General features: G+C 38.9%; 1 protein-coding gene across 1 annotated transcript; it reads left to right on the forward strand.

The window, feature by feature from the left end:
• Positions 1 to 112: 112 nt before the first annotated feature.
• LOC124271663 (ATP-dependent RNA helicase SUPV3L1, mitochondrial-like) lies at positions 113 to 23,745 on the forward strand. The gene is made up of 16 exons (XM_046706823.1): positions 113 to 475; positions 2,430 to 2,507; positions 3,384 to 3,491; positions 4,317 to 4,431; positions 5,015 to 5,187; positions 6,357 to 6,411; positions 6,855 to 6,859; positions 6,984 to 7,183; positions 16,147 to 16,198; positions 17,468 to 17,596; positions 18,336 to 18,429; positions 19,141 to 19,360; positions 19,607 to 19,687; positions 20,131 to 20,310; positions 21,854 to 22,002; positions 22,927 to 23,745. Exons 1-16 carry the CDS (start codon positions 232 to 234, stop codon positions 23,387 to 23,389), a joined length of 2,346 nt encoding a protein of 781 aa, XP_046562779.1. The 5' UTR covers positions 113 to 231; the 3' UTR covers positions 23,390 to 23,745.
• Positions 23,746 to 25,149: the final 1,404 nt, after the last annotated feature.

Here is a 25,149-nt window from a genome sequence, read left to right on the forward strand (position 1 = left end):
AACAATATGTTAAGAGCAATACAATTTACATTTTTGTCAAAATCACATGCTGAGTAGATTCCACATTAAAAAATAAAATTAGAAACATTTACCCATAATACAACAGTCAATATGTCAGCCTCCATAAGAAATAACTGACAGCATGACAAAAGTTGCTGGCGGCGTCAGATAGCTGTTTACGTTGTTTGTTTTTACATATTCACGGATGGAGTTGGCGTGACAACAACCGAAATGGCATTTACTACTCGTTGTAGTCCCAGATTATTTCTTAAATACCTAAAACATAAACATTTTATGCTTATTTCGCCAAAGGTTTTATCGTCACCTCCATCAATTTTAGTGTTTTGCAAAAGACACCGAACAAACGGCAAAAATAAGGATCTGAGTTCACTCTTTCAACCTATAAAGTTAAATCCGTCAGACAGGACTGATGACATAAATGTTGGTGCTGAACTTGCTGGAATCTTGAAGAAAGGTTTGTTGTGGACATATTATTAGATATAAATAAAACACCTTCGGTAAATATTCAAAAGGTTATTTTCGCTATATTATTTTCATTTATCTTATCTTCATCAGCTGTTCATCATGAAAGGTTCTCTGGTCCATGTGGTTAGAAATATGAACCTTATATATGCTTGTCACATGTTCGTGTTATTGCACACTCATCACTACACATACATAGGCAATAAAAAACAATTTCATCATGTTCATGATTTAGTGGAGTAAAATTCAAAGGATGACAATACTAATTGTTTTATCGGCATTCTAGAAGTTGGTGAGTCAGTAATGAAGCATACAACTTTATGGATAACATCGAAAACGGAGAGCTAATCAAGTTATATTAGGAAGATTTACTTATACCGGTACCACTAAACATATTTTCTGTGCATGATCGAAGGAAGCTTAAGGGTCAGGGTTATGGTTAGACTAGCTCCTATATACAACAACCGGAAGTAGTTATAACAGTGTTACTGGTATAAGTAAAGTGCTCCAAGTTATATACTGGCAGTTCAGTATTTCTCGTACAGGCATTGCAAGGCAAGGCACACCGTCAACAACATGGACAGCATGTGGTTACATAAAAAAAGTACACACACACGCGCATGCACGCATGCATGCACGCACACACACACCCAAAAAAAACAAATAACAAAATGAGGTGCCTCCATTCGATTCAGGTGCATATAATGGGAAAATAAAATGGCAGATAAACGAAATTACACCCATGGCATGTACACAACATTGGCAATAGGTAAAAAGCCTTAGGATTATTATTCTAACTGAAAAGCATTTATTTAATTACTTTCAATTACTTTCTGGCAAAGCTGCCCTCGAATTGTTTTTACTGGTTTGAGTATTAATCCTTCCTGCTTATTGGCTTCATGGACCGCCATTTTGTTCTTACTCCCCACCTGGCTTCATCCAATTATGTACAACTTGTTATTCAGTTACCTGCTGTTGTTATGTTAATCTGATGTTTGTCACAACATACTATGTATATATACTTCTCATCACTTGGTTGTAGTCACTCTTAGCTTCATATTACATAATGGTTTCAGAACCCACTCCGAAATGTTGCACTATGTAATAAAATAGAAGTTGTTATACCTAAAGTTGTATGCTTCATTGATGATAATGCACTGATCATGTTAATAGCTTTTACCTAAGTAATTCAGTGGCTTAAACTGTAATATTGTTTATTTTCAGAATGTATATTGGGGCTGTTAACCCCAGAATAAGATTATGTTATGTCATTATAAGGGATGTAAATGTGGATCACACAGACACAGCCTTCAGTGACCCCTCTACTATGTTGTATGAGCTTAAAGAATATGGCTACCCGTGAAGACCCGGGTTAGAATTTGTCTTCAACAACCCATGCTTGTCGTAAGAGGCAACTAATGGGATCGGGTAGTCAGGCTCGCTGACTTGGTTGACACATGTCATCGTATCGGATTGTTTGGTCCAGACCTGCTTATTTACAGACAGCCACCATATAGCTGGAATATTGGTGAGTGTGGCGTAAAATTAAACTCACTCACATTCTCCCTCAAGAATGACATACTTCTCCAGCCTACTCTTTTTTCCGGACATCTCTTAAGACTCACATTCCATCAAGCATTTGCCTGAACACCCTTTGTGGACTATTATCAACACTCACTCACTCACTCGCCCACCCTATTGTGATACACAGTAATGACATGCAGCATTAGCATAACTGTACATGAAATATATGATTATGTAAACGGCAGTGGCATGATGACCAGAAGGTCACAGACTTGTTGCTTTCACCTTTCATGTAGGAGATATATTTATGTGTATGATCTAAATTAAAAAGGAATTTGTTAGTTCGGTTGTATTTGGAAGTGGTTTTGAGCACATATTTGTGTATAGTTAATGTTTTGTTGCAATGTAAAATTTTGTTTCAGAGGATATTCTGAAGGCACTAAGTGACTTTTATCGCCGTCAAGAAATCCGCAAACTTGCTCAAGAAAATGGGCTTGACAGTAAGGAACATTTATCTGTTTCAACAACACTGTTTTGTCATAATTTTAGTGAAAGAGTTTTCAAGTTAATTCATACTTGCCGCAAACCATCAGATTAAATACTACATGCCATTCTCAAGCAGACAAGGGGCGGAGGGATCTGCAGGTGGTTAAAGCTGTGAAACCCCAGGTTTGATTCCCTACTTGGGTATAATGAGTGAATATTGCTTCCTCTTTAAACTAGTGGTGGTCCGATTAATTGAAATAATCGAAGATTGGTCGCAATGACAAAACAACCAAGCAATCGATCATGTTTTCTGATAATCGAACACAAATAATTTTGGAACACTTGTTTGCAATAACGATATTTTTCACAAGGTTGGTTTTGTCTGTTACATTTCATTAGCACTACAAGCTCTTCCAGTTCATGATTGAATTTATTTTAAAGACTCCATGAAGTTCATGTTCCTAATATACTAGTCATCCTTTAAAGATGTGAAATTTGCAAATGCATTTTGTGCAATTTGCAAAAAAACGAAAGAACTACATGTTTTTCTTTATTTTTTGTGCATTAACAAACATAACCAGGAAAATTTAATAAATGACGCTAACCAATTATTTTCGATGATTGATCGGTTGTAATGAACCAATCATCAATTATGAGATTTCAACCAATTCCCAACACTACTTTAAACTGAAACTGTTGCAGAGGTTTACATGTTTTGTTATTAAAAATGATTAAGAAATGTTCTTATATTATAACATTTTTAGAATTACTGTTGTTCTATTTTCAGTTCATTTGGTTTCAAATAAAATACTTGAAGTGTATGAACACACAGATTGATTTCTGATGGGGTATATTGCCATCTCTGAAGCCATATTTGTTCTTCATTGCAGATCGGTTGTTTCACACATCTTATGTCAGTTTTCGAGGCTTCTGTGTGGAGTCTGAGACTCTTCCAGTCGATCTGCACATCGTCTTCAGTGATATTTCACAGGGTGCCGGTAGGTTGAATCATAAGCATGCTGATTTCTCACAGTTGTTACAGACCTGTTAGAATTGGTCTTCAGTAACCCATGCATGTCATAATCATGATAGTAGGAGGCAACTAACAAGATCGAAATGATCAGTCTCCCTGACTTGGTTGACACATGTCATCATATCCTATTTGCTTAGAACGATGCTGATGCTGTTAATCACTGGTTTGGCTGGTCCATACTCGATTATTTACAGACCACTGCCATATAGCTGCAATATTGCTGAGTGCAGCGTTAAACAACAAACAAATAACCAGCAGTAGTGAGAGTGAAATGTGTTTTTACAAAGACATATTCACCATTCCTGACATCATGGTATTAGAAGACAAACTAGGCTGCAGGTACCAGTTATTGATGTTAGAAGCATAAAAGTGGGGATCTGGTGGTCATAATGGCTGCTTTTATGGATTACTTGTGTATTAAATGCATGGATTGATACTTAGACAGTTTAATTGTTATATGGTTTAAAAAAAGAAAAAACAAGCTTGGGCATGAGGACATAAATATGAATTTGTGTTACACAGTATGTTTTCATTTGGTCCAAAATGACAGGATGCATAAGATATTTTCACAACTATGTTTATCATATTTGTTTAAGAACTGCACTGATTGTTCTAGAATTTTGAGTAGAAATCAGATATACGTGTTGCATGTATTGCACACTTGAACTGAGAATTTAGAAGTTTTGATGCTGACTGACTGTTCAGAAATCTTATGTACGTTTGTGACGTTATGTTCCCAATTATGATAAATACCCATTCAGACATCTAACACACAGCGTTTGTTTTTCAGGTCATGTAGATGATCTATTTCCATATTTCTTGGATCATGCTAGAATTGTATTTCCACACCTTGACTGCATGGAAGATTTGAAGAAGATCAGCGATCTGCGCCAGCCGGCTAACTGGTGAGCCATCGGTCAGGTCAATCAGACAACTGGGCCTCTTGACCATGGGAAGACCTTGTGTTTTATAGAGTTATCTCCCATGGGGATTGCGGTTTAGAACATTTTCCAAACCATGTTTGTCATGAGACGTGACTCTGTGGATTGGATGGTTAGGTTTGGTGACTCGGTTGATAGCATTGTATTCTGCCCAGATGGACCATTGCTCATTATATCAACCACTGGATTGTCTGGTTCAGACTCGATTATTTACAACCTACTATTTTATAGCAGAACATTCTTGAGAGCGCCATGAAGCTCCAGATTGATTTGAATACCCATATGTCATGCAGGTTTGATACCCCACATTGGTCCAATGTGTGAAGCCCATTTCTGGTGGCAGCCACCGTTATATTGCTGGAATATTGTTAAAGACAGAGTAAAACTACAGTCACTCACTCTGTCCAGTATTGAATCATGTGTGTTACACATTTGACTTTGCTGATCTGAAAATAACTGAATGACTTGGCAAGTATTCAGTCATCTCTGGCCTCAATGTTAAGAAGATATCACCATAGTCTTTTGTTTGATCTGTTGACTCTGCTAGGTACCCTGAAACTCGGAGAAAACAACGGAAGATCGTCTACCACGCGGGTCCAACCAACAGCGGGAAAACCTACCATGCTCTGCAGAGATACCTGACGGGCAAGTCCGGTATTTACTGCGGACCTCTCAAACTTTTGGTGTCCGAGGTGTTCCACAAGAGTAATGAAGCTGTGAGTCATAGCCCCATCATGTTTTTAAGTGTGTCTTGAAATAACCTGTCTAAGTAAACTTAGGCTCAGTATTATTCGTTACACTGCTATACTGAGTCTAACAAAACCTTGTGGAAGGTCACGTCAGCTGACCTTTTCAATGGACCAATCAGAACACAGCTTACCAAATCGCGAAAAGTTGACATTCGCACATACCTTTTGAACTTTTACCTCGAAAAAGTTTTGTACCCGAACGATTCCAATACTATTTTCCGTACGATCGCATCCGAGTGATGCACGTGGAGCACGCCACAACAGTGAGTATACAGTTGCTGAAAATAGCGTTTTGTCAGTATTCAAGGATGTCAGCTTTCGGAAATATTAGCTAATGATAGCCATGTCAACAGAAACCCAAAAGCATATATTCTGCAGGTCATATATCTGTGTTCTATGCAGGTTTTTATTTGTTATGAGATCAGTGTTGGCGACCAGAGAGAAAATCCATTTTGTAAGTCCCGCCAAACCCTAAATAGTAGCCGTTGTCTGATTGGTTAAATCCATTCAGCCGTCTTGCATTTGATTGGATGGTCATAGGTCGCTCAAAGGTTACCTGACGCGACCTTCCACTAGGTTTTGTTAGACTCAGTATAGCAATGTAACGAATAATACTGAGCCTAAGTTTACTTAGACTGTTGAAATAACATGAATTGCTGCTGGGAGTTATGTGGGTTTAACAACAGATTTAAGAGTACCCACCCTTAAAACTAATGCCTCACTGGTTTAGACTGGCTCCTGTCCCTAATGCTTGCCGCTTCTTGTCTAGCAAGCATCTGCACCAGTGACAGGATCCAGTCTACTCACTGCAATTCTATTTGTTAAAGTCTGATAGTAACTTGAATGTTATCAACATATGATCAAGTCACTATCTCTGAGTAATTTTTCCAAGTTCCGATTGTATTAGGGGCCGGTGAGGTAGCCTGATGGTTAAAGCGTTCGCTCGTCACGCCGAAGACCCGGGTTCGATTCCCTACATGGGTACAATGTGTGAAGCTCATTTCTGGTGTCCCCCGCCGTGATATTGCTGGAATATTGCTAAAAGTGGCGTAAAACCAAACTCACTCCGATTGTATTATATTTCTGTGTCTGATGTGTTTCATTATGTGACTGGGTTTCTTGGTCTGCCATGTGTTTCAGGAACTCCGTGGCATGACATGGTGACTGGGGAGGAGAAGAGATATGCTATCAGCATGTAGATAGAATACATACCCCTGCCAGTCATCGTTAAATCATGTACCGTGGAGATGGCCCCTGGTTAGCTATACCATGTACCGGGTTCGATTCATGCTCTTGATGAAGCATACATGTAGATAGAATACATAGTACTGCTTAAAATAATCCTTAAATCATTAAGTAAAAGGATGGGTGTTAACATTAGTGTTTGTCTGTTAATGGGATGAATGTTGTCATGGTAACAAGAAAGTCATGGCGCCTGACCCTCCTGGCTCCTGACACTGTCTTCCCACATAAAGTTAGATGGTTTACATGGTTCACACGCAGATAAAAAAATACCTGCAATTAATAAATTTAGTGCTAAATATGAACTAGACTGACACATGAAATGTTTAAAGTTTATTTTTCTGCCTTTTCATTGTCCCAGTTAATCATTAATCTCAATAAATAGAAATGATTAAGTGGCAGTGATTAATTAATGTATCAGGTAGTATCGAATCTCATAAACTTGTATTGATGCTCAATTGATGTTACAAATGTATCAGTACACGACTACTATGATGTATGTTGACATCCCTAATCTCCATACAGATGAAGTGGCAGTTATTGCTTCACCGCTGAGATCTCAGATGATGGGGACCCAAACCGAGGCACGTCTGGGCATGGATGAAGTGGCAGTTATTGAGAGATCCCTTCTGGGGCTGAATGCAGATGAGGTCCACGTGTGTGGGGAGGGAACAGCCATTGATCTGGTGAAGGAGATGACGCTAGCCACAGGAGACGAGATGGAGGTATGTGCTCAAAATGGCTGACTTCCAATGTTTAACATGTGCTTTACATTGAATTTCTAATGCCATAACATGAACCTCTTAAAATGCTTTTGGATAAATTATGCTAGAGATTTCTTACAGTGTAGGGGCGATGGGGTAGCCTAGTGGTTAAAGCATTCGCTCGTCACGCCGAAGGCCCGGGTTCGATTCCTCACATGTGTACAATTTGTAAAAGCGGCGTAAAACCATACTCATTCACTCACTTTTAGCGTAATAAGTATTAATTTTGCTTTTGAAAAATGTCTTTTAAACATACAAGATTTTAGGGATCTTGTACATGTACATGATCTAAACGTTTGAATGCTTTCTTGAAAAGGGGGCCGGTGGGGTAGCCTAGTGGTTAAAGCGTTCGCTTGTCACTCCAAAGACCTGGGTTCGATTCCCCACATGGGTACAGTGTGTGAAGCCCATTTCTAGTGTTCCCTGCCGAGATATTGCTGTAACATTGCTAAAAGCGGCATAAAGCGAAACTCACTCACTTCTTGAAAATGGTGGTCCAGTCGAGGTGTCACATTTCGATGTGCAGAGTTGTGTCCCTTGGGCACACCAGAAACCTATGATTGTGGATTCAAATCCTGGTATTTTTATTATGCATCAAGATATGTCAGCACCTGACTTGTACTTAAGGGTTTTACTAAAGTTGTAAACGTTTGAGCTTTGTTTCTGCCTCAAGCTGACATGCTGTGATATAACGGGAAGTACCATTCAAAGTGGCGTTAAATCCAGCTCAATCACTTTCAAATACACAAAACAAATAAAATCATTGCAGAATTTATTACCAAATGTGATTGCTTTTAAAAAAACTAAGTGAACAAAACCAGTGCAATAGATGTAACTGAGTATATGCTCCCAATATTTGAATTTGACAAAAATACTCTGAATCACAGTTACACAAATATGACATGATAATTCTTAGTCACCGCAAACCTTCAAATAAATAATTTATATACAAGACAACACCAGTTGTCAGTCAAGCAGCTCTTTGATGAGTTTTCTCTTTTCTCGTGGAACAATGTCACAAGGATCACAACCAGCGAAGTCTCTCTTGAGAACTCTGTACGTCGCTTGTCTACATGTGTAAAGGGGTATTATGTCAGCATTGGTGTGCAGCCAGTCTAGTGAAACCGGATCTACTATTGTTGGTGCCCTGTTCTTCCGTTCCTTGACGTACTTGATGGAGAAGCTGGTGTGATCCTCGCTGTCCTTGATGCTGTAGATAATGTCATACTTCTCCATCCTCTTTGGATCATAGTCGATGTTCCGTTTGATTTTGTCCAGGAAGTATCTCACTGTTTCTTTGTACCTTGGTCCTTTGTCTTGTTGTGAGTCTGACTTTTTGGAAACCGTGTCCTTATCTGAATCTCTTGTGTCTTGTATGTCTCTTTTGGTCAAGTGGTCTGAGGGATTCATGGTCAGTTTGGCAAATGTTTTGGTCAAATTGTCAGTAGATGGGGGTGTTGTTTTGGTCTGGGTCTCTTCTCTGATCTTTGTAACATTCACATCAGCTGCTTCCATTTCATCTCTCTGATCATTCCTGTCTTTGATGACTTGGTTACTTCGTGTCTGTTTATTGATTGGCTTACTAGGCTCTTTGCTGGTAACAGGATCTGCTTTCTTTGTGTTGTTCTTTGTAAGCACAGTGCTTACAGTATTGGGCTTGAATTTAAAACACACCCTTTCTCTTGGCCACTTTTCATTAGAATTTTCCTTATCAGAATCACAATAGTCCTTATGACCACACGTCTGCTCGATTGAAGGGGAATTTGATTCGACCTTGACACAGTCCAACATATTGTCCGATGGTGTGGATTCATATTCCTTGTTGATACGAATCTTGAGAGATGATGGTGAAACAGGTTCTTGCTTGACAGTAGTCTCTCCACATAATGTTTCTTCAGTGACTTGCATCTGCTTTGTAACTGATTCAGATCCAGAAATAGGATCAGTGTCAGTTGATGGAGACTGACTGTCGGCCATGTTGTTTTTCATATCTCTATGAAGATGTCTGCTTTCTTTTCTTAGTTCATCTTCAGACACTGAATCTTTTTGTTTGCTTCTGTCCTTCAGTTTCATTTGGACAACAGGATTTTTTATTGGACTGTGCGGGTCAAATTCCAGTGGTGCTTCATCCAGTTTCTTCAATAAGCTTGATTCAGTAACTGAGGACTTGAAACTTTTATATTTACTCTTCAGTGTTTGAGAATATTTTGCATTTAACACAGTTTTGTCAAAAGACATCAAGATACTGGCCTCCTTTGCTCCTTCAGTGATTTTCCAGGAAAGCAGATTAAACTTTGACAGTCTGGTGATGTTCCACACAATATCATCAGGCAGAACATTGTAGGACTTGTCAACTAGGATGGACATTGTTGTGATGTCTGAACAAATCTGGCTCAATTGTCAAGCTCCAGGCCTAATGATACAGGTGAACAGGTCCCATTGGCTGATATATTTAACATAGCACATGATTGGATAAAATTGAAGAGTTTTCATTGGCTAACATCATTCATGTGTAATGTTGAACCTTTCATGACAAGAACTTTCAATTCAATAACATTCTTTTGTATTCAATTACTTTCTAGCAATAGGACTAATATTTGGTAATTAATTTGTTAAAAGGTGGACTGTGAAATGTTTGTATTTTGTACAGAATGTTGACATGATACAGGATATCCTGACACAACAAGGACCACCAGTCAGCTTGTAAGCTGGTGAAGGATTCTTTTGTTTGACTAATGCAATGGTCAATTGGTTATCATTTGTCCAAGCCTGTCCACAAGCTGATCTGATTGACAGTTGATTGAGAGATTTTCCTTGAGTGTGTAGGCTTTGTAAGGCTAGTTGCAAGTGCAGGTTTACAATTTTGCATCCATTTGTTTATCTGAGTTTGTTGAAATAAATTTAAGTTTCACAGCCATGCACAGAATGGCATGGACTGAAAACTATAGTAGGTAGCTATGTTCTCTGTGTTTTCCCCAGAAACTAGTATATTTAATACTTAACTGTGAAAACAGATTAATGATTTTGAGGAAATAGATATTTTCACTTCAGTGACAGAAATTTAAAGTGTTTGTGGAGTGAAATATATTATCACTTTGCAAGAACTACTTGCCAAACAGCAGCTTGCTGCGTCATTCCGAGAAGCAACATTAAGTGAGTGAGTGAGACTGTCTATGTTGTGTTGAGTCAATGCCTTGCATGGTGCAAGTTTACCTCTGTTCAGAACACTCAAATTAAAAGTTGGTAGCATTCAAAACTGATATTTTATGTACAAATGACTTTATTTCACTCGACTGGCAATGGTACCAGTAATCATGCTTATTGACACTGTAATGGATTTGTTTCTCTTTAATCTTTTCTTTCTCTCTTTACACCATGTTTTATGGTTGTTACGTATTCATGCACAGCATCCAGTTTTGATGTTTACTCTAAAACTTAAAGAATTGCCTGTTAGATATTATTATAAGTGTTGATCTTATTCACACCATGACAATAAAATGTGTTGTCTTGATTTTGTTGTTTACCGAACTATGTCTTATCTTTGTGGCTGAACAGAGAAGTGAACAGTCTTTTGTTTACAGTTGGGAGAATTTGGATTTCTTTAATTGAATTTGCTCAGTTTAATATTGTTTAAATTTAACTGAACAAAATTTGGAAGTGTAAAATTAATAGTTCACATGTCTATTGAACTATGATGTATCCGTCAACGAATGGCGTACATCACGCATGAAGGGTCACATTTTTCCCTCATGCAATATCCATTATTCATGGTCCGCCTACACATAGCTACAGACTGGATATAAGAGTTGTGTAGTTTGGTTTGAAGCCAATTTTGGGTTATAACACATCCTCACTACTCCAATTGTCATATCCCCTTTTGAAGGTGAGCTTCGGTACCTATGGTTTTGTTGGTTGTGATAAGGCTAATGTTTTCCAAATGTTTTTAATAATTTATGTATAAACAAAATATCCAATACATGTGAAGAGACATCATCGAGTTAGTACAATGTGTAAGACTAAACTCACTCACTCAGACTTTTTGGGTTTACTCCCATCTTGGATCCAAGTCCATATTCTTAGAATGAGACAATTAATCACCTGTTAAGTGAACAATATGACCTATCCAGCTACTGCGCCTTCTATAAGATGTAAGTCAGACAACTGGTAGTCTTGCCGTCATATCCCAATTGCTTAGATCGATGTTCATGCTGTTGATCACTGGGTTGTGTAGTCCAGACTCGATTATTTACAGACCACCGCCATATAGTTGGAATATTGCTGGCGTAAAACTAGCTCGCTCACTCTCTCACTCAATTAATTTGTGTACCCTTCTGACAAGTGAAACTTTGCAGGGGTCCAATGGCTGAAAGCTATAAATACACAATGCTAGTTAGAAAGTAGTCAAATTTGGCATGAGATGTGTCAGATAATACCTTTTTTGGCAGGTGATAAGGTGATTTAGTGTGTTTTCAAAATGTGGATTGGGTTCAGCCCCAGATATTGACCAAAATTTGCACTTAACTGAAAAAGTGTACTCTCAAACATACCATTTGTTCCATGTACCATAGGGTCATTCAACATTAATGCACTTACATAGCAATGTGCATGGACGTATGTGTGTGTGCGCAAGCGCTTGCATCTGCATGTGCAGGTGTGGAATTATGCTGGGTTTTATTGTATGTATAGCCGCAGAGGTACATTCCACAGTATATCAATACCTCACTAAGACGCAACGTATAGTCTTTATGTTATCGCCTTAATGTCGTAAGCTAGGCAGCATAACAACAAGTACCATCTTTAAAGTCTTTTGGTGTGAGGCTGCCGGGAACAGAACCAGTGACCTCTCCCTGGGCGGACACTGTATCCACTGTTCCACAAAATGATCATAGCACTACGACTGTGGTAAGTCTATGTTAAAGTATGGGAGTTACGATCACCTTAGCGCTACGACTGTCGTAAGTCTATGTTAAAGTATGGGAGTTACGATCACCTTAGTGCTACGACTGTCGTAAGTCTATGTTAAAGTATGGGAGTTATGATCATCTTAGCGCTACGACTGTCGTAAGTCTATGTTATAGTATGGGAGTTACGATCATCTTAGCCCTACGACAGTTGTAAGTCTATGTTAAAGTATGGGAGTTACGATCACCTTAGCGCTACGACTGTCGTAAGTCTATGTTAAAGTATGGGAGTTTCAATCATCTTAGCGCTACAATCATCTTAGTGCTACAGTTTCTTTGCGAAACGGTTCCCCGAGGCTTCACTCAAACACACCATGAAACGTATATTACCAAGTATGACCACAGATTAGCCAGTTTTTGAGGACCAAAAAATCAGTCTGCAGAAAGGGGTTGGCTTATCCAAAAGTTTTATTTTTGTCAAACTTACTTTGTCTGGTAGTAAGAAAACAATGTATCACTTCGTGTGAATGAACAAAGGGTAACCTATTGGTTAAAGCTTTCGCTCATCGCGCTTAAAACCTGGGTTCAATTCCAACTTGGGTGCAATGAGTGAAGCTTATTTCTGGTGTCCCCCACCATGATATTGATGGATTATTGCTAAAAACGGCATGCTCACTCATTTCTAATCCGTTTTGATTCAGAATTTCAATTGGAATTAAATTTGAAAGACTTCTGCCTGTATCCCCCTCCCTAAAATATATAAGCAATAGAAAATAATGAGCTGCAATGGACGTATCATATATGGCCATATTGGACGAGGTAAATGAAGGTGGAAGATGTTTTGCCTCTTCTCAGCACTGCATCATTTGAAACAACTTTTGGTTTGGGGGATGCAGGCGGAAGACTTACCACGAGGAAACACAAATAATCATCCAGTGAATTAGATGACAGTGGACACAGTGAAGTTGTTCATAAACATGACACATGCTGTTAAAGGAAAGGAACCATAAAGATCCGGGTTAGAATTGGTCTTCAGTAATCAATGCTTGTCGTAAGAGGCGACTAACGGGATCGGGTGGTCAGGCTCGCTGACTTGGTCGACACATGTCATCGTATCCCAATTACGTAGATTGATGCTCATGCTGTTGAACACTGGATTGTCTGGTCCAGACTCAATTATTTACAAACCGTCGCCATATTGCTGGAATATTGCTGAGTGCAGGGATAAACAACAGACAAACAAACCAATGTGAAGAAAAGAGGCCATAATGGCATCGAAAGCTCCATTATTGTATCACTTGGGAATGACAGAAACTTCCCATTGTGGATTTAAAATCCATGACTCACCCTGGTATGTTTCAAGGTTTCAACAACAATGCATGCTTCGGGTTTCACCAAAGTACCGGTAATAGAATATCTTAGACCAGCCTCACTCGGAGCTTTTATCCTATTTCAAGCTGATATGTTGCAATATGACTTAAATACTTAATGCAAAACAACAGCGGAAACAACAACCATACTGCAGTTTGTTTATTTGGATAGTAAACTACATTGGACTTAGTCAATAAGGTGTCATTCATTTTTTCATTTTTTTTCAAAGCAATCCTAAAATTCAGACAAAAAAATAATTTTTCGTGTCAAACTTTTTGTTAAATTGACAGTTTTGTTTTTGCATATTAACTTTTAAAATGCGTGACATGGAATATCAGATTGATTTTATTTTGTTTCTGACACAAAGAGGATACAATCAACAGGTATCAACTTACGTTAGAAAGAGAAGTCTCATTGCATCTGACCACAATATTCACCAGACATCATGCAAGGAGTTGCTCAATGTTTCTAATCCTTGCATTAGAAACGGCCTTGTTCCTCTTGTAATTCCAAAATGTTCTGGCTATAACCCGAAAGGTGACCTGGTGGCGTATATACCGGGGCAAGAAGAAACCAGTCGTCACAAGCCACTCTAGCGTAACAAAGTCTCCGGGTATCTCTTGAAACCAAGCATCTACTACCGAGTTATATATGAGAGTGAAGAAGTTGTCATAATGATCAATTATACTGTACATACGGTCATAATGAAGAATATTCCTTGGTTGATGGTCAATGTGAAAGCAGGCCATGTCCAGATAGTATCCGGCTGTTGGTATGTTAGATGACTTGTTTTGCTCCTTCGTTACCTGTCCATTAGCTTGGTTGGTAGACCTCAGCTTTTTCGTTTTTGGTTCGCTTGTGCTTTGATCAGTTGAAGTTGATTTGCCAGGCTGTTCATTTTGTTGATCAGCTTGCTGTTCATTATGTTGATCAGCTTGTTGTTCATTTTGTTCAGGCTGTTCATTTTGTTGATCAGCTTGCTGTTCATTTTGTTCAGGCTGTTCATTTTGTTGATCAGCTTGCTGTTCATTTTGTTCAGGCTGTTCATTTTGTTGATCAGCTTGCTGTTCATTTTGTTCAGGCTGTTCATTTTGTTGATCAGCTTGCTGTTCATTTTGTTCAGGCTGTTCATTTTGTTGATCAGCTTGCTGTTCATTTTGTTCAGGCTGTTCATTTTGTTGATCAGCTTGCCTCTTTAATTGTGTCTTGTCACTTTTCTTTGATTTTTGGTACTTGTCTTTTTGTTGTTCCTTTAAAACCATTTTGCTAGCATCTGCTTGCAAATATTTGTCTTTTGGCTCTGTCTGACGTACAATTTTGACCACACTTTTGAATGTCGTTTTAGCACTCAAAGAATTTGGATCCACATTTTCTTTGTCTTCTGTAGAGTTATCTCCCCTTTTGTTCTTGACCTGTTGCATCCTTTTACTGCTCTTCGTTAAGACAGAATCTGGTAGATGAGAACTATTTGTTACATTATCTGATGTACAACGTAACCGTTTAGTTTTGTAGGTTAAAGAGGAAGCAGGTTCATTGATTTTATGTTTCTGAGACTTTGGCATGATAGGGTCATCTGTGACTATAATCACCTGTGATTGGTCTGGCTCTGGAGTAAGATTGGAGGCAGGCTTTGGACCATTCTGACCTTCATTGAATTCTTCTTTCAGCAATAATACACATTCTTGTCCACTTTCAACAGTCCCTTGGTCACTCACAGACTCTCCTGGCTGACCAGTAGGTTGGCCGTTGAGTTGTATATCAGTCCAGCTCGGTGGTTGGTCAGGGTCCAGGTCTATCACTGTGCTGTATTTTGGAGGTGCATCTACAACCTCTGGAGCTTCATGCCAGGCACTAGATGGCGTTGAACTGCTTGGCAAGTCCTTGTTGAAAGTCAAGGAGAGAGTTGCCCGCTGACTGTCTTCCTGAATAGTCCAGGTGATCAGGTTAAGGTTGAACAGTCTGTTGATATTCCTCACCACTTCAGCAGGAAACACATGTGAGGCCTTGTTGGTCAACATGGACATTGTTGTGTAGCAGTGTGTTAGTGAGTATGGTTTTACACTGCTTTTATCAATATTCCTGCAATATCACAACAAGGGACACCAGAAATGGGCTTCACACATTTGATACAGACTCTCTAACACTGAAGTCTGTCAAATGTAACACTCAGGACTGGTGAATAATGGAGGTTTCTGATTGGCTGATACTCTGTAATATTGACCTGTGTCAGAGGGCAGGTCTGAGATGAAGGCTTCTGATTGGTTGATATGTTTCAAGCAGAAATGTTACAAACCAATTATAGCCTCAAATTAACTCCAAGGATCTGATGATAAAACTGCAATGAGGGTGTTTGGGGATCTTGTTTGCTTAAATCATCTCTCTTTGCTTTTGTAAATGGCAGGAAAATCACTTTGATTTAAGACTGTAAAAGCAAATCTTTAGAGTGAGGAGTACCTATGAATACACAATACCAGATTGATTGTCTTTGTTTTGGGGATAGCTATGGAGTAAATCACATTTGTATCTTTTCAGTAAGCTCCTGACCACCCAAGCTGTCTTATCTGTTTATGGCTGTGACTGGGAGGTGGATTACACAATCAAAAGTCCCATGCTCTTCTTGTATTTTACCTGAAATGCCTTTTGTGTTTGAAGGTGAAGCAGTACAAAAGATTGACAACGCTCACCTACACCAATAAACCTGTTGGTACGTTTACATTAGTTAGTTAAAGCCCCACTGTTTTTATATATTTATTATTTTATTATTGTGCCTTTGTTTTCCTTTTTTTTCTTCTTGATTATGATGTTTTATGCATAATTCCTGTGCATTACCTGGTGAAAGAAATATTTTATTGAAAACATTTCTAATTTGTCGTTATCTTTACTACATGAGCAGAATGAGTTTAACTTGTCTTATCAGCCTAGCTGTTTAACCTCTTGGATGCACAATTTCTTTTTAAAAGAAAGTAATTATTTGGTAAAATAAAACATTGAACTGAGCTTTTCAGGCTATAGTTTGTTTCTCTTTTCTTTTAGGATAAACACCCTGTAAACAATTTAAAAATAGTCTTGTCTAATGTGGTGTGTAAATGTACGATACATTGCTAATTTTGACTGAAGACTTAGAAGTCATGGAAAGACTCCGCCCTGTATGCCCCCTTAAATTTCATTCTAGTCAAATCATATCACCTGAACGTATATATTCCTCATCTGACAAGGATGAGTTTCAACATGTTTCTTTAATTGTAACTGAACATACTGAAAGACATATCCAACTTCTGAAAATGCCACTCAAAGGAATTTTTCCTCATCGTTAAAATTTAGGGGGATACGGGCGGAAGTCTTACCAAAGTGATAATTTATTTTGAGTTGGCATGAAAATAAGCAAATGTACAAGGTTTGAAGCCCAAATTCCCTGTACTACCCAGGTACATTCACACAATACACTACCATCAGTATCAGGAGTATTTTCAGATTTTCTCGTTTGTTGAAAATTTCATTAATCCACAATGTAAAATATATCAATTCAAACTGGGAAAAATTTAAAGATATTGAAAGAAAGTCGCATCTTAAGTCTTATGTTCATTAAATTTATTGTACTATTTTCCATGGATCAGTATTTTGATGTTGATCACTGGTGTCCCTGTTGTAAGGGTCTCACATTTCACTGCAGAGTTGTGTCCCTTAGGTATGACAGAATCCTGTAACTGGGAAAATATCCTAGATAAATTTGTCAGCACCATACCCATGCTTGTGGGTTTCACCAAAGTTTTAAGCATCTAAGACATGCATATTGTGGGGCTTCCATCCATCAATATGAAGGTACTGATTTACAAAGCTTTAAATCTGAACAGAAAATAACTCACTCAAGTGAGTGACTAACTGATACCTAGGGAGCATCTTGTAGCCCAACATTCAGCTTATTTGGAGGGCACGTGGTATTATTATGTGTCACTCCTAATATTCTTTGTTACAGAATCTTTTGACAATGTCCTACCAGGAGATTGCATTGTGTGTTTCAAGAAGAACGACATCTATCATGTCAGTCGACAGCTGGAAATGCGAAATAAGGAATGTGCCGTCATTTATGGAGGACTCCCGCCTGGTAAGATAGTGTCGTTTTTCAGTTCGGTACTTTCAAGTACTGATTTGTCTCATCCACAGATTGTTTCTGGGCTCCAAAAACCTATATACCGGTATTTCCTTATCCTGACTCATGCTTATTTGCTTTCTCATCCTCTCTTCCGAACAGTCAAGTGGAAACTTGAATCCCTTCAATTCACTTGAAGCGAACGTACAATCACTCACCCCGAATTACCTCCCTTATTTCCCGCCCAAACCGGGCAGGTGACCTCAGCATGCCTCTGTCCTCACTCTCTCCGATATAAGCCCCACGCATGAATTTTACTCATTGCATTCGGTTGGACACACCTTGCCCGTTTTTTATTTTGCTTTTGTTTTTTTTATCGACGCAATATTCTAGCTATATGGCACCAGTGTGTAAATAATCAAGTCTGGACCATACAATCAAGTGATCAACATCATGAGCATCAATTGGGATATAATGACATGTGTCAACCAAGTCAGCATGCCTGACTACCCAATCCCATTAGTTGCCTCGTACAGCAAGCATTGGTTGCTGAAGACATTCTAACCCAAATCTTCATGGGTAACTTGACTCTGTAACTGTAAAACCCAATCAGCCATAAACACATTGATGAAAGTCATTAATTTTTATCAACTTTCAGGTGTTTTGGTTTGATGTGTTGATTGTAAGCAAATGGATCAAAATTATTAAAAACAAACATCCTTAGCCAATACTAGAGAACTTTTTTTGCATTCAGGAACCAAGTTGGCGCAGTCCAAGAAGTTTAATGACCCAGATGACCCCTGCAACATAATGGTTGCCACGGATGCCATAGGGATGGGGCTGAATCTGTGAGTTGTTTTCTGGGGAATTTGGGAAGGACAGATTCTTGTCTTTGAGATCTCCTGATTATACTGTTTGGCAACAGAAAGTGAGTGAGTTAAAATTTAAAGTCACTTTGGCAATATTTCAGCCATATCGTGACTCCACAGAAAGGATGCAAGCACTTATTGCACATAATATTGAATACACTGCCATTTTAGAAAGTGGTCAAATGTAACATTTGTTATGTTTGGGATTACTCTTTCTTAGTAAAGATTCTAGTACTTTTGTTTGGTTGAGTCCCATCCGTGATTCGAACTCACACCCTCAGAGTCAGGTACCTAACCGCCAGCACTTTGCAGCTGACTTTGTGTGCTGGCGATTAGGTGCCTGACTCTGAGGGTGTGGGTTCAAATGGGACTCAACCCAAGAAAAGTACTAGAATCTGTACGTTACTAAGAAAGTGTAGTCCCAAATATAACATATGTTGCACATATTGTCCTGAAGAAAATGACAGACATACCTCTTCTGACAAAACAAATACTAGGAGTTGAAATTAGGAAATGAATAGAAATATTTCATTCTTATAGTGATACTTGTCATACTACAGATTATTTGAAAAATTGCTTGGTAATTCCCACATGAAGGCAGGTATTTGAAATATTACTATGTCAGGCCCCCCCAAATAGATCTGACCTTTTTGTTCTTGTGGTTACCGATGCTGACATTTGTTCTTCCAGCGCCATCAAGCGCATCATCTTCTACACCATGATAAAGCCCCACATGAACGAGGAGGGCGAGATGGAGATGAAGGTGATTAGTACGTCCCAGACGCTGCAAATAGCAGGCCGTGCTGGGAGGTACAACACAGCATATGAGAAAGGGGAGGTAACTACCTTCAAAAAAGGCGACCTGCAGCTTCTAGGCGACGCAGTCAGCAAGAATGTGGAGCCATTGCAAGTAAGTTGGTTTCTGTACATGAAGGAGTTATAACATGGATTGATTTCTAGAGTGGAGCTGTTACAAGTAGCTTCATTAGTTGATCATATTTGGAGCCGTTATAAGTTATTACTTTGTTTGGAACCATTAAGTACATATCTATTTGTGTGTTGTAGTCTTGCATGTTATTAGATGGACCTTTCATTGCGAACTGTTTGATTGAAGTTGTGAACAAAGGAAAATGATTGTACTATGTTTGTATTGCAGCAGGCAGGTTTGCATCCAACAGCAGAACAAATTGAATTGTTTGCGTACCACCTGCCTAAAGCCACTCTCTCCAACCTGATTGTGAGTATAGACACTGCATGTCCTTATTCCATGTGGACCCATGATGATCCAGGTTAGAATATTGGCCTTCAGTAACCCATGCTTGTCGTAAGAGGCAACTAAACGGGATTGGGTGGTCAGGCTCACTGACTTGGTTGACACATGTCATCATATCCAAACTACACCGATTGATGTTCATGCTGTTGATCACTGGATTGTCTAGTCCAGACTTGATTATTTACAGACTGCCATCATATAGCTGGAATATTGTTGAGTATCAGTGGGACAACATTGTATGTGTTCAGGCTTAAAGGGTCTTATTCAGGTTATTGAGTACCGGGTGTATGATTCCTGGAATGTTCATTTAGAACCAATGGTATCTAAAATATTTTCCGATTTTCCAAACTCACTAACCAGGTGATGTTGTTTTCCAGTGGACTCCCATTTATGTTTAATGGTTGCAGGACATCTTCGTCTCCCTGTCCGTGCTGGACAAGGACAAGTACTTCCTTTGTAATGTCCAGGACTTCAAGTTCCTGGCTGATCTGATCGAACATGTACCCCTTCCACTCCGAGCTAAATATGTCTTCTGCTGTTCTCCAATTCCAACCAAACAACCGTTTGTCTGTACCATGTTTCTCAAGGTAATTGTGCCGTCTTTGGCTTGACAGTAATTGGGGGGCGCGGTGGTCGAGCTGGCTAAGGCACCAGGCTAGTGATCCAGCGAGGTTGAGGTGTCAGGATCGAGCCCACCTGTGACCGGGTGTAAAAACCTTGGAGTCAACTTTCTGTGCAGACTCTTTCAGTGTTGTCACAACCCCTAGTGTACAGTACACAACCCTGTGCACTTAAAAGAACCCACGTTCCGTTGGTATATGACCAGATGGTGGCCACATGAATACGTGCAAACACCTAGGTGCGGGTACAGCAACGTGCAGTGAACTTGGACAAAATACTGTGACTATGTGTCCAAGTCCACCCAGCTGTGAATGGGCACCTCGTTTGGATGAGAAAGCCACAATAACTCGGTGCGCCTAGTGGCTGCAAGAGTTGTATACTCCCCCAGGGAGTTGAGATTGATAATACGATGTGCAATTGAGATTGACATCCAATGATCGAGGGAAAAAATATTAACGCCTTGAGCAAGCACTAGTTGCCTGGATATGTTCGCTATATAAGTATCATATAATAATAATAATAATAATTGCTTGTTAGAATAGGCGACCATCAACCTAAGCTTGTCATACAAGGCGATTCATTTGAACAGATGTTACACCTTAGGAACTTAGTTAATAGCTTGTCATCATACTCCATTGTCATGAGTCTAAGTCCATGACTTCTATCACTGGTTTGTCTGGTCCAGATTCAAACACTTACAGGTTGTCATGGATGACTGTGGCACAAGGTAGGTGTGCAGAATTTAAGGTCAAGGTCAAATCTTTGATGTTTCCATGGACTAATGACAAGGAGGATGAGGCAATGTGATGCAATATTCACTTAAAAGCTTAGCATAAAAATTAACAAGATCCGCCATGAATGTATGGAAATATTTTTAAAAAAGAAATTAACAAAAAAAATCAGTCGGGAGAATGCACCTTGTGTAAATTACAGATTTCTGTTTGCTATCTACAATTTATTCAGATTTATTCATCATAATTCTGAATAAAATAGTCTTCATTCTTGTAAGCTCAGCTAAAAATAGTCCATACAATTACACTAAAATCTCTTGAAAATGATGCTATGAGCTTTGTTCAGACTCAAAGATGCTAAGTACTTTCTTTTGGCACAGACTGAGTCTTTGTAGAGACAAAGCATCTCAGTAATACCTGAAAGTTTGTGACTTAGTCTGGAACTAGTAAGCAATGTATCCATAATGAACACTCTAGTGTGGAGACTGAAGGGAGCAAGTGAGTTTAGTTTTACGCCGCTTTTAGCAATACTCCAGCAATATCACTGCAGGGGACACCATAAATGGGCTTCACACTTTTTACCCATGTGGTGAATCAAACAAGTGTCTTCTGCGTGACGAGCGAATGCTTTAACCACTGGGCTATCTCCACCACACCGGAGACTGAAGGGGGCTTGCAGTTCTCTGTCTGACTTAAATACAATCAATGCTCTTACTCTTGATTTTTCATCATGAAATCAAAGCTACATTGAAAACATTTGCAAAACGTTTCTTCACAGTTTGCTCGTCAGTTCAGCCGGAGTGAGCCACTCACATTGTTAAAGCTTCGGACCCAGATCAACTGGCCTTTCGCCCAACCAGCCACCATCAACGACCTCATCCATCTGGAGGGGGTGTTCGATGTCCTTGACCTCTACTTGTGGCTCAGGTGAGCTCGAATTTTCACTTCAGAGTAATGAACTCTACTTGATAGTTGTTATGTTTTTGTCTTAGATCATTTTAAATGTTGAGGATGTCGATCTGGGACTGGGACTTGTAAGACCATGTCATCAGGAAGTCATTATCTGGCGCACTGTTATCAGGTTAAAAGACACTCTCATAAATACGTGAAGATCCAGTTATAACTGGTCTTCAGTAACCCATGCTTGTCATAAAGTCGACTGACAGAATCGGGTGGCCAGGCTTGCTGACTTGGTTGACACTTGTCATCATATCCCAATTGCGTAGACCGATGTTCATGCTGTTCATTACTGGATTGTCTGGTCCAGACTTGATTATTTACAGACCATCTGGAATACTGCTGAGTGTGGCATCTGGTAAGACCATGTCATGAAGACAGTGTAGAGACAAGTGGCCAGTCTCATTAAAACCAGATTCATAGACCATATATCAGTATACAGTCTGCTTGTTCCCTTCAACTTTTTACTAAGTCTGTAAGGTAGACTAAGCCAGCCAGTGTGGCGGTTGATTAATTCTCAGACACAGGCACAAAGCAATCAGAACTGCATGTGGGATTTCTCTCTTGGGGGTGGGCTGGAGAGAGGGTGGTCTTATCACAGACAGTCGAGGGTCATGTCTTTGGTACAGGGCTTCGGGATGTTGAGGGAATGGATGGTGAGGGAGTGAAGTAACAATGTGTCCATGCTTCTACCTTGTGTGTACCATGTTTCTGTTATTATTTTGTATTTTGGCCTTTGGATATATGAAATAGACTACATCTGATGATAATAAAAATCAGCATCGCTCATGTGACAAAAAAATTAGGATGTAACGAATATTGATGTTTAGAATAGAATCTTCAGTGGGTTAAACTTAAAATGTGAACATGAGGCTATACTTTCTTCCTCCCCAGCTACCGTTTCCAGGACATGTTCCCCGATACGGAGCCTGTGAGGGACATGCAGAAGGAACTGGACGTCCTCATCCATGAAGGAGTAGCTCACATCACCCAGTTACTTAAGGTCAGCAAGAACATGTCCACTGTCACATCGGACTTCAGGGACGATTTTGAAATTGAAAGAAAAATCCAGACATTTGAGAGAAATGAAACCGATCCCGAAAGAAGTGACTTTGAATTGGCTTCAAAATTGTCCAGCGATGACAGACACAAATGGGAAAAACCCATCTCTGGGGATCTACAACGGATTATTAAATCAAATGACACAAGTGTGGTCTCAGAAGGAGACGCAGCAGTGCTGTATAACTTGGCTAAACAGGGTGTGCTGACTCACAAACTTGTCAAGGCATTTCAGGAAAATGTCAACAGCAACAAGAAATACCCAAAGAAAAGGAGCTTTAGAAAGAAGAAAAAATGATTTCAGGGAAATGGACAAACTTGTGAGATTTTATTTTGAAGAAATATGTGTCTGACTCAATGGTGAGGTGCTTTTGTCTCTGACATAGTGTACGGTTATATAAGTGTGGTCTGTATACTATGCAGTCTGGTCTAGGCAGTCTAGTGAGTTAGTGTTAAAAGGAACAATGTCTTTCAATGGATTCAATCAGATGGATGCAGGGTTTATGAAAGAGGGATATGAATTGTTGATTACATCAACTTTTCTGGGAAGGTCAGGGGTGGAAATAATTATAAAATTGCTAGTGTACGCCGGTACACTGGCACATGTGAAATCACTTGCCCTGATAATTTTTCCACTATACCAGCCGTTTTCTTGTTGATTTTTTAATAAACAACATAATTAACATTGGAAAGTCAACTGGACACCGGTACAGTGTGATATACAAATTTGCTTGCCCGACAGAAAAAAACACTGGACTCGGATGTCGGGCAATGGGTTATTTCCACTCCTGAAGGTGTGTTTCAAGTCAGGAACAGCTCTGTTAGTAACATTTTTATGATTACACTGTTTCAAATTTAGTATGAAAGTCAAGGATCCCTAATTCCAAATGATCCAGACTCACTTTTGGAGTGCAAAGGTATTAAGTTTTGTGTTTGACTTTGAAGTTTTGAACTGCCTGTTGAAGATCACACAGATCTTTTGATTATAATGGTAAAAGAGATCAGGTGAGTGGACTAAAATGTTTTTGGCAGAGACTTTCAAGATTGATTTATAAGGTTTGGTGACAATTGATTACATGTCATTGTATTTCAACATCATGGATCGTTGTTCATAATATCAACTATTGGATATTGTCTGGTCAAGTCTCAAGTATTTGTAATATTGCTGACTTAAGTGTACAACAAACTATAAAATAGTTTAAAATGAAGAATAGGGTTGCATTTATTTGAACTGAACATGGTTCATTATTAACAAGTAGCTCCTTTGTGTTATCCCAGATTTCTAGTGTCTTGAGAAAAATATGTTCTTGGTAGGAATGTGGATGTAAAATGAACTACTGTTAAAAGAAACAATGAAAGGTTTCTTTTTGTCATTTCAAGTGTATGGAAGAGGACAGTGGGTGAGATACATGTCTGTGACAAATGCGAGTATTAATATGTGTGATAACAGTGATTTAAAAATAAACCAGATTATACAATTATAACTCATTGTTTGTTTTCTCATTTCTTTGATTCCAGTTCCAATAACAGGCTTACATATTGTTAAGGGACTCAATTAACGTTATCTACAGAAAATGTATAGAATGAAAAGGAATTTATATACAATGGAAGTTTATATACCAAATTAGTTCTTGGAAGAATTACTTTTCACATTGTATGAAAAATCTCTACAAGGATATCTCAAATGATGTGCAAATTATTCTAAGTATTGCTTATCAATCATTAATTTTCTGTTACCATAATTATTGCAAGCAGTTTATTTTGACAAAAACTAAAAGTGTCTTAAGAGTCCCCACATGGTTTAGGAATGTTTTTTGTGTTGATGTACAACATTAAATATGCTTACTCAGAAACACCTTACTGTCAATGTTTTGACCCTTTTAAATCAGCCACCACAAAATGTTTACACACTGTATTCAAAAATATGTTTATTGCTTAGTTAAGATTTTGTCCTGTTCATTGGCTACAATCAAAGTTAAGAATTCTTAGGGCTTCGAACGTTTCGAGAATAAGGGTCCAGGTCATATATCAGTAAGAAATGAAAACAAAACACAACAA

Source organism: Haliotis rubra, unplaced genomic scaffold (genome assembly GCF_003918875.1).
Source record: "Haliotis rubra isolate DU_JTF1 unplaced genomic scaffold, ASM391887v1 Scf162, whole genome shotgun sequence".
In the NCBI taxonomy this organism is placed as follows: domain Eukaryota; kingdom Metazoa; phylum Mollusca; class Gastropoda; order Lepetellida; family Haliotidae; genus Haliotis; species Haliotis rubra.

Bases quoted from the DNA above. Each gene is read 5' to 3' on its own strand.
- LOC124271663 (XM_046706823.1), top strand. From the start codon at position 232: ATGGCATTTACTACTCGTTGTAGTCCCAGATTATTTCTTAAATACCTA. The intron at 3,492-4,316 runs GTAGGTTGAATC...TTTGTTTTTCAG, and splicing joins TGATATTTCACAGGGTGCCG to GTCATGTAGATGATCTATTT. The intron at 7,184-16,146 runs GTATGTGCTCAA...TTGTGTTTGAAG, and splicing joins CCACAGGAGACGAGATGGAG to GTGAAGCAGTACAAAAGATT.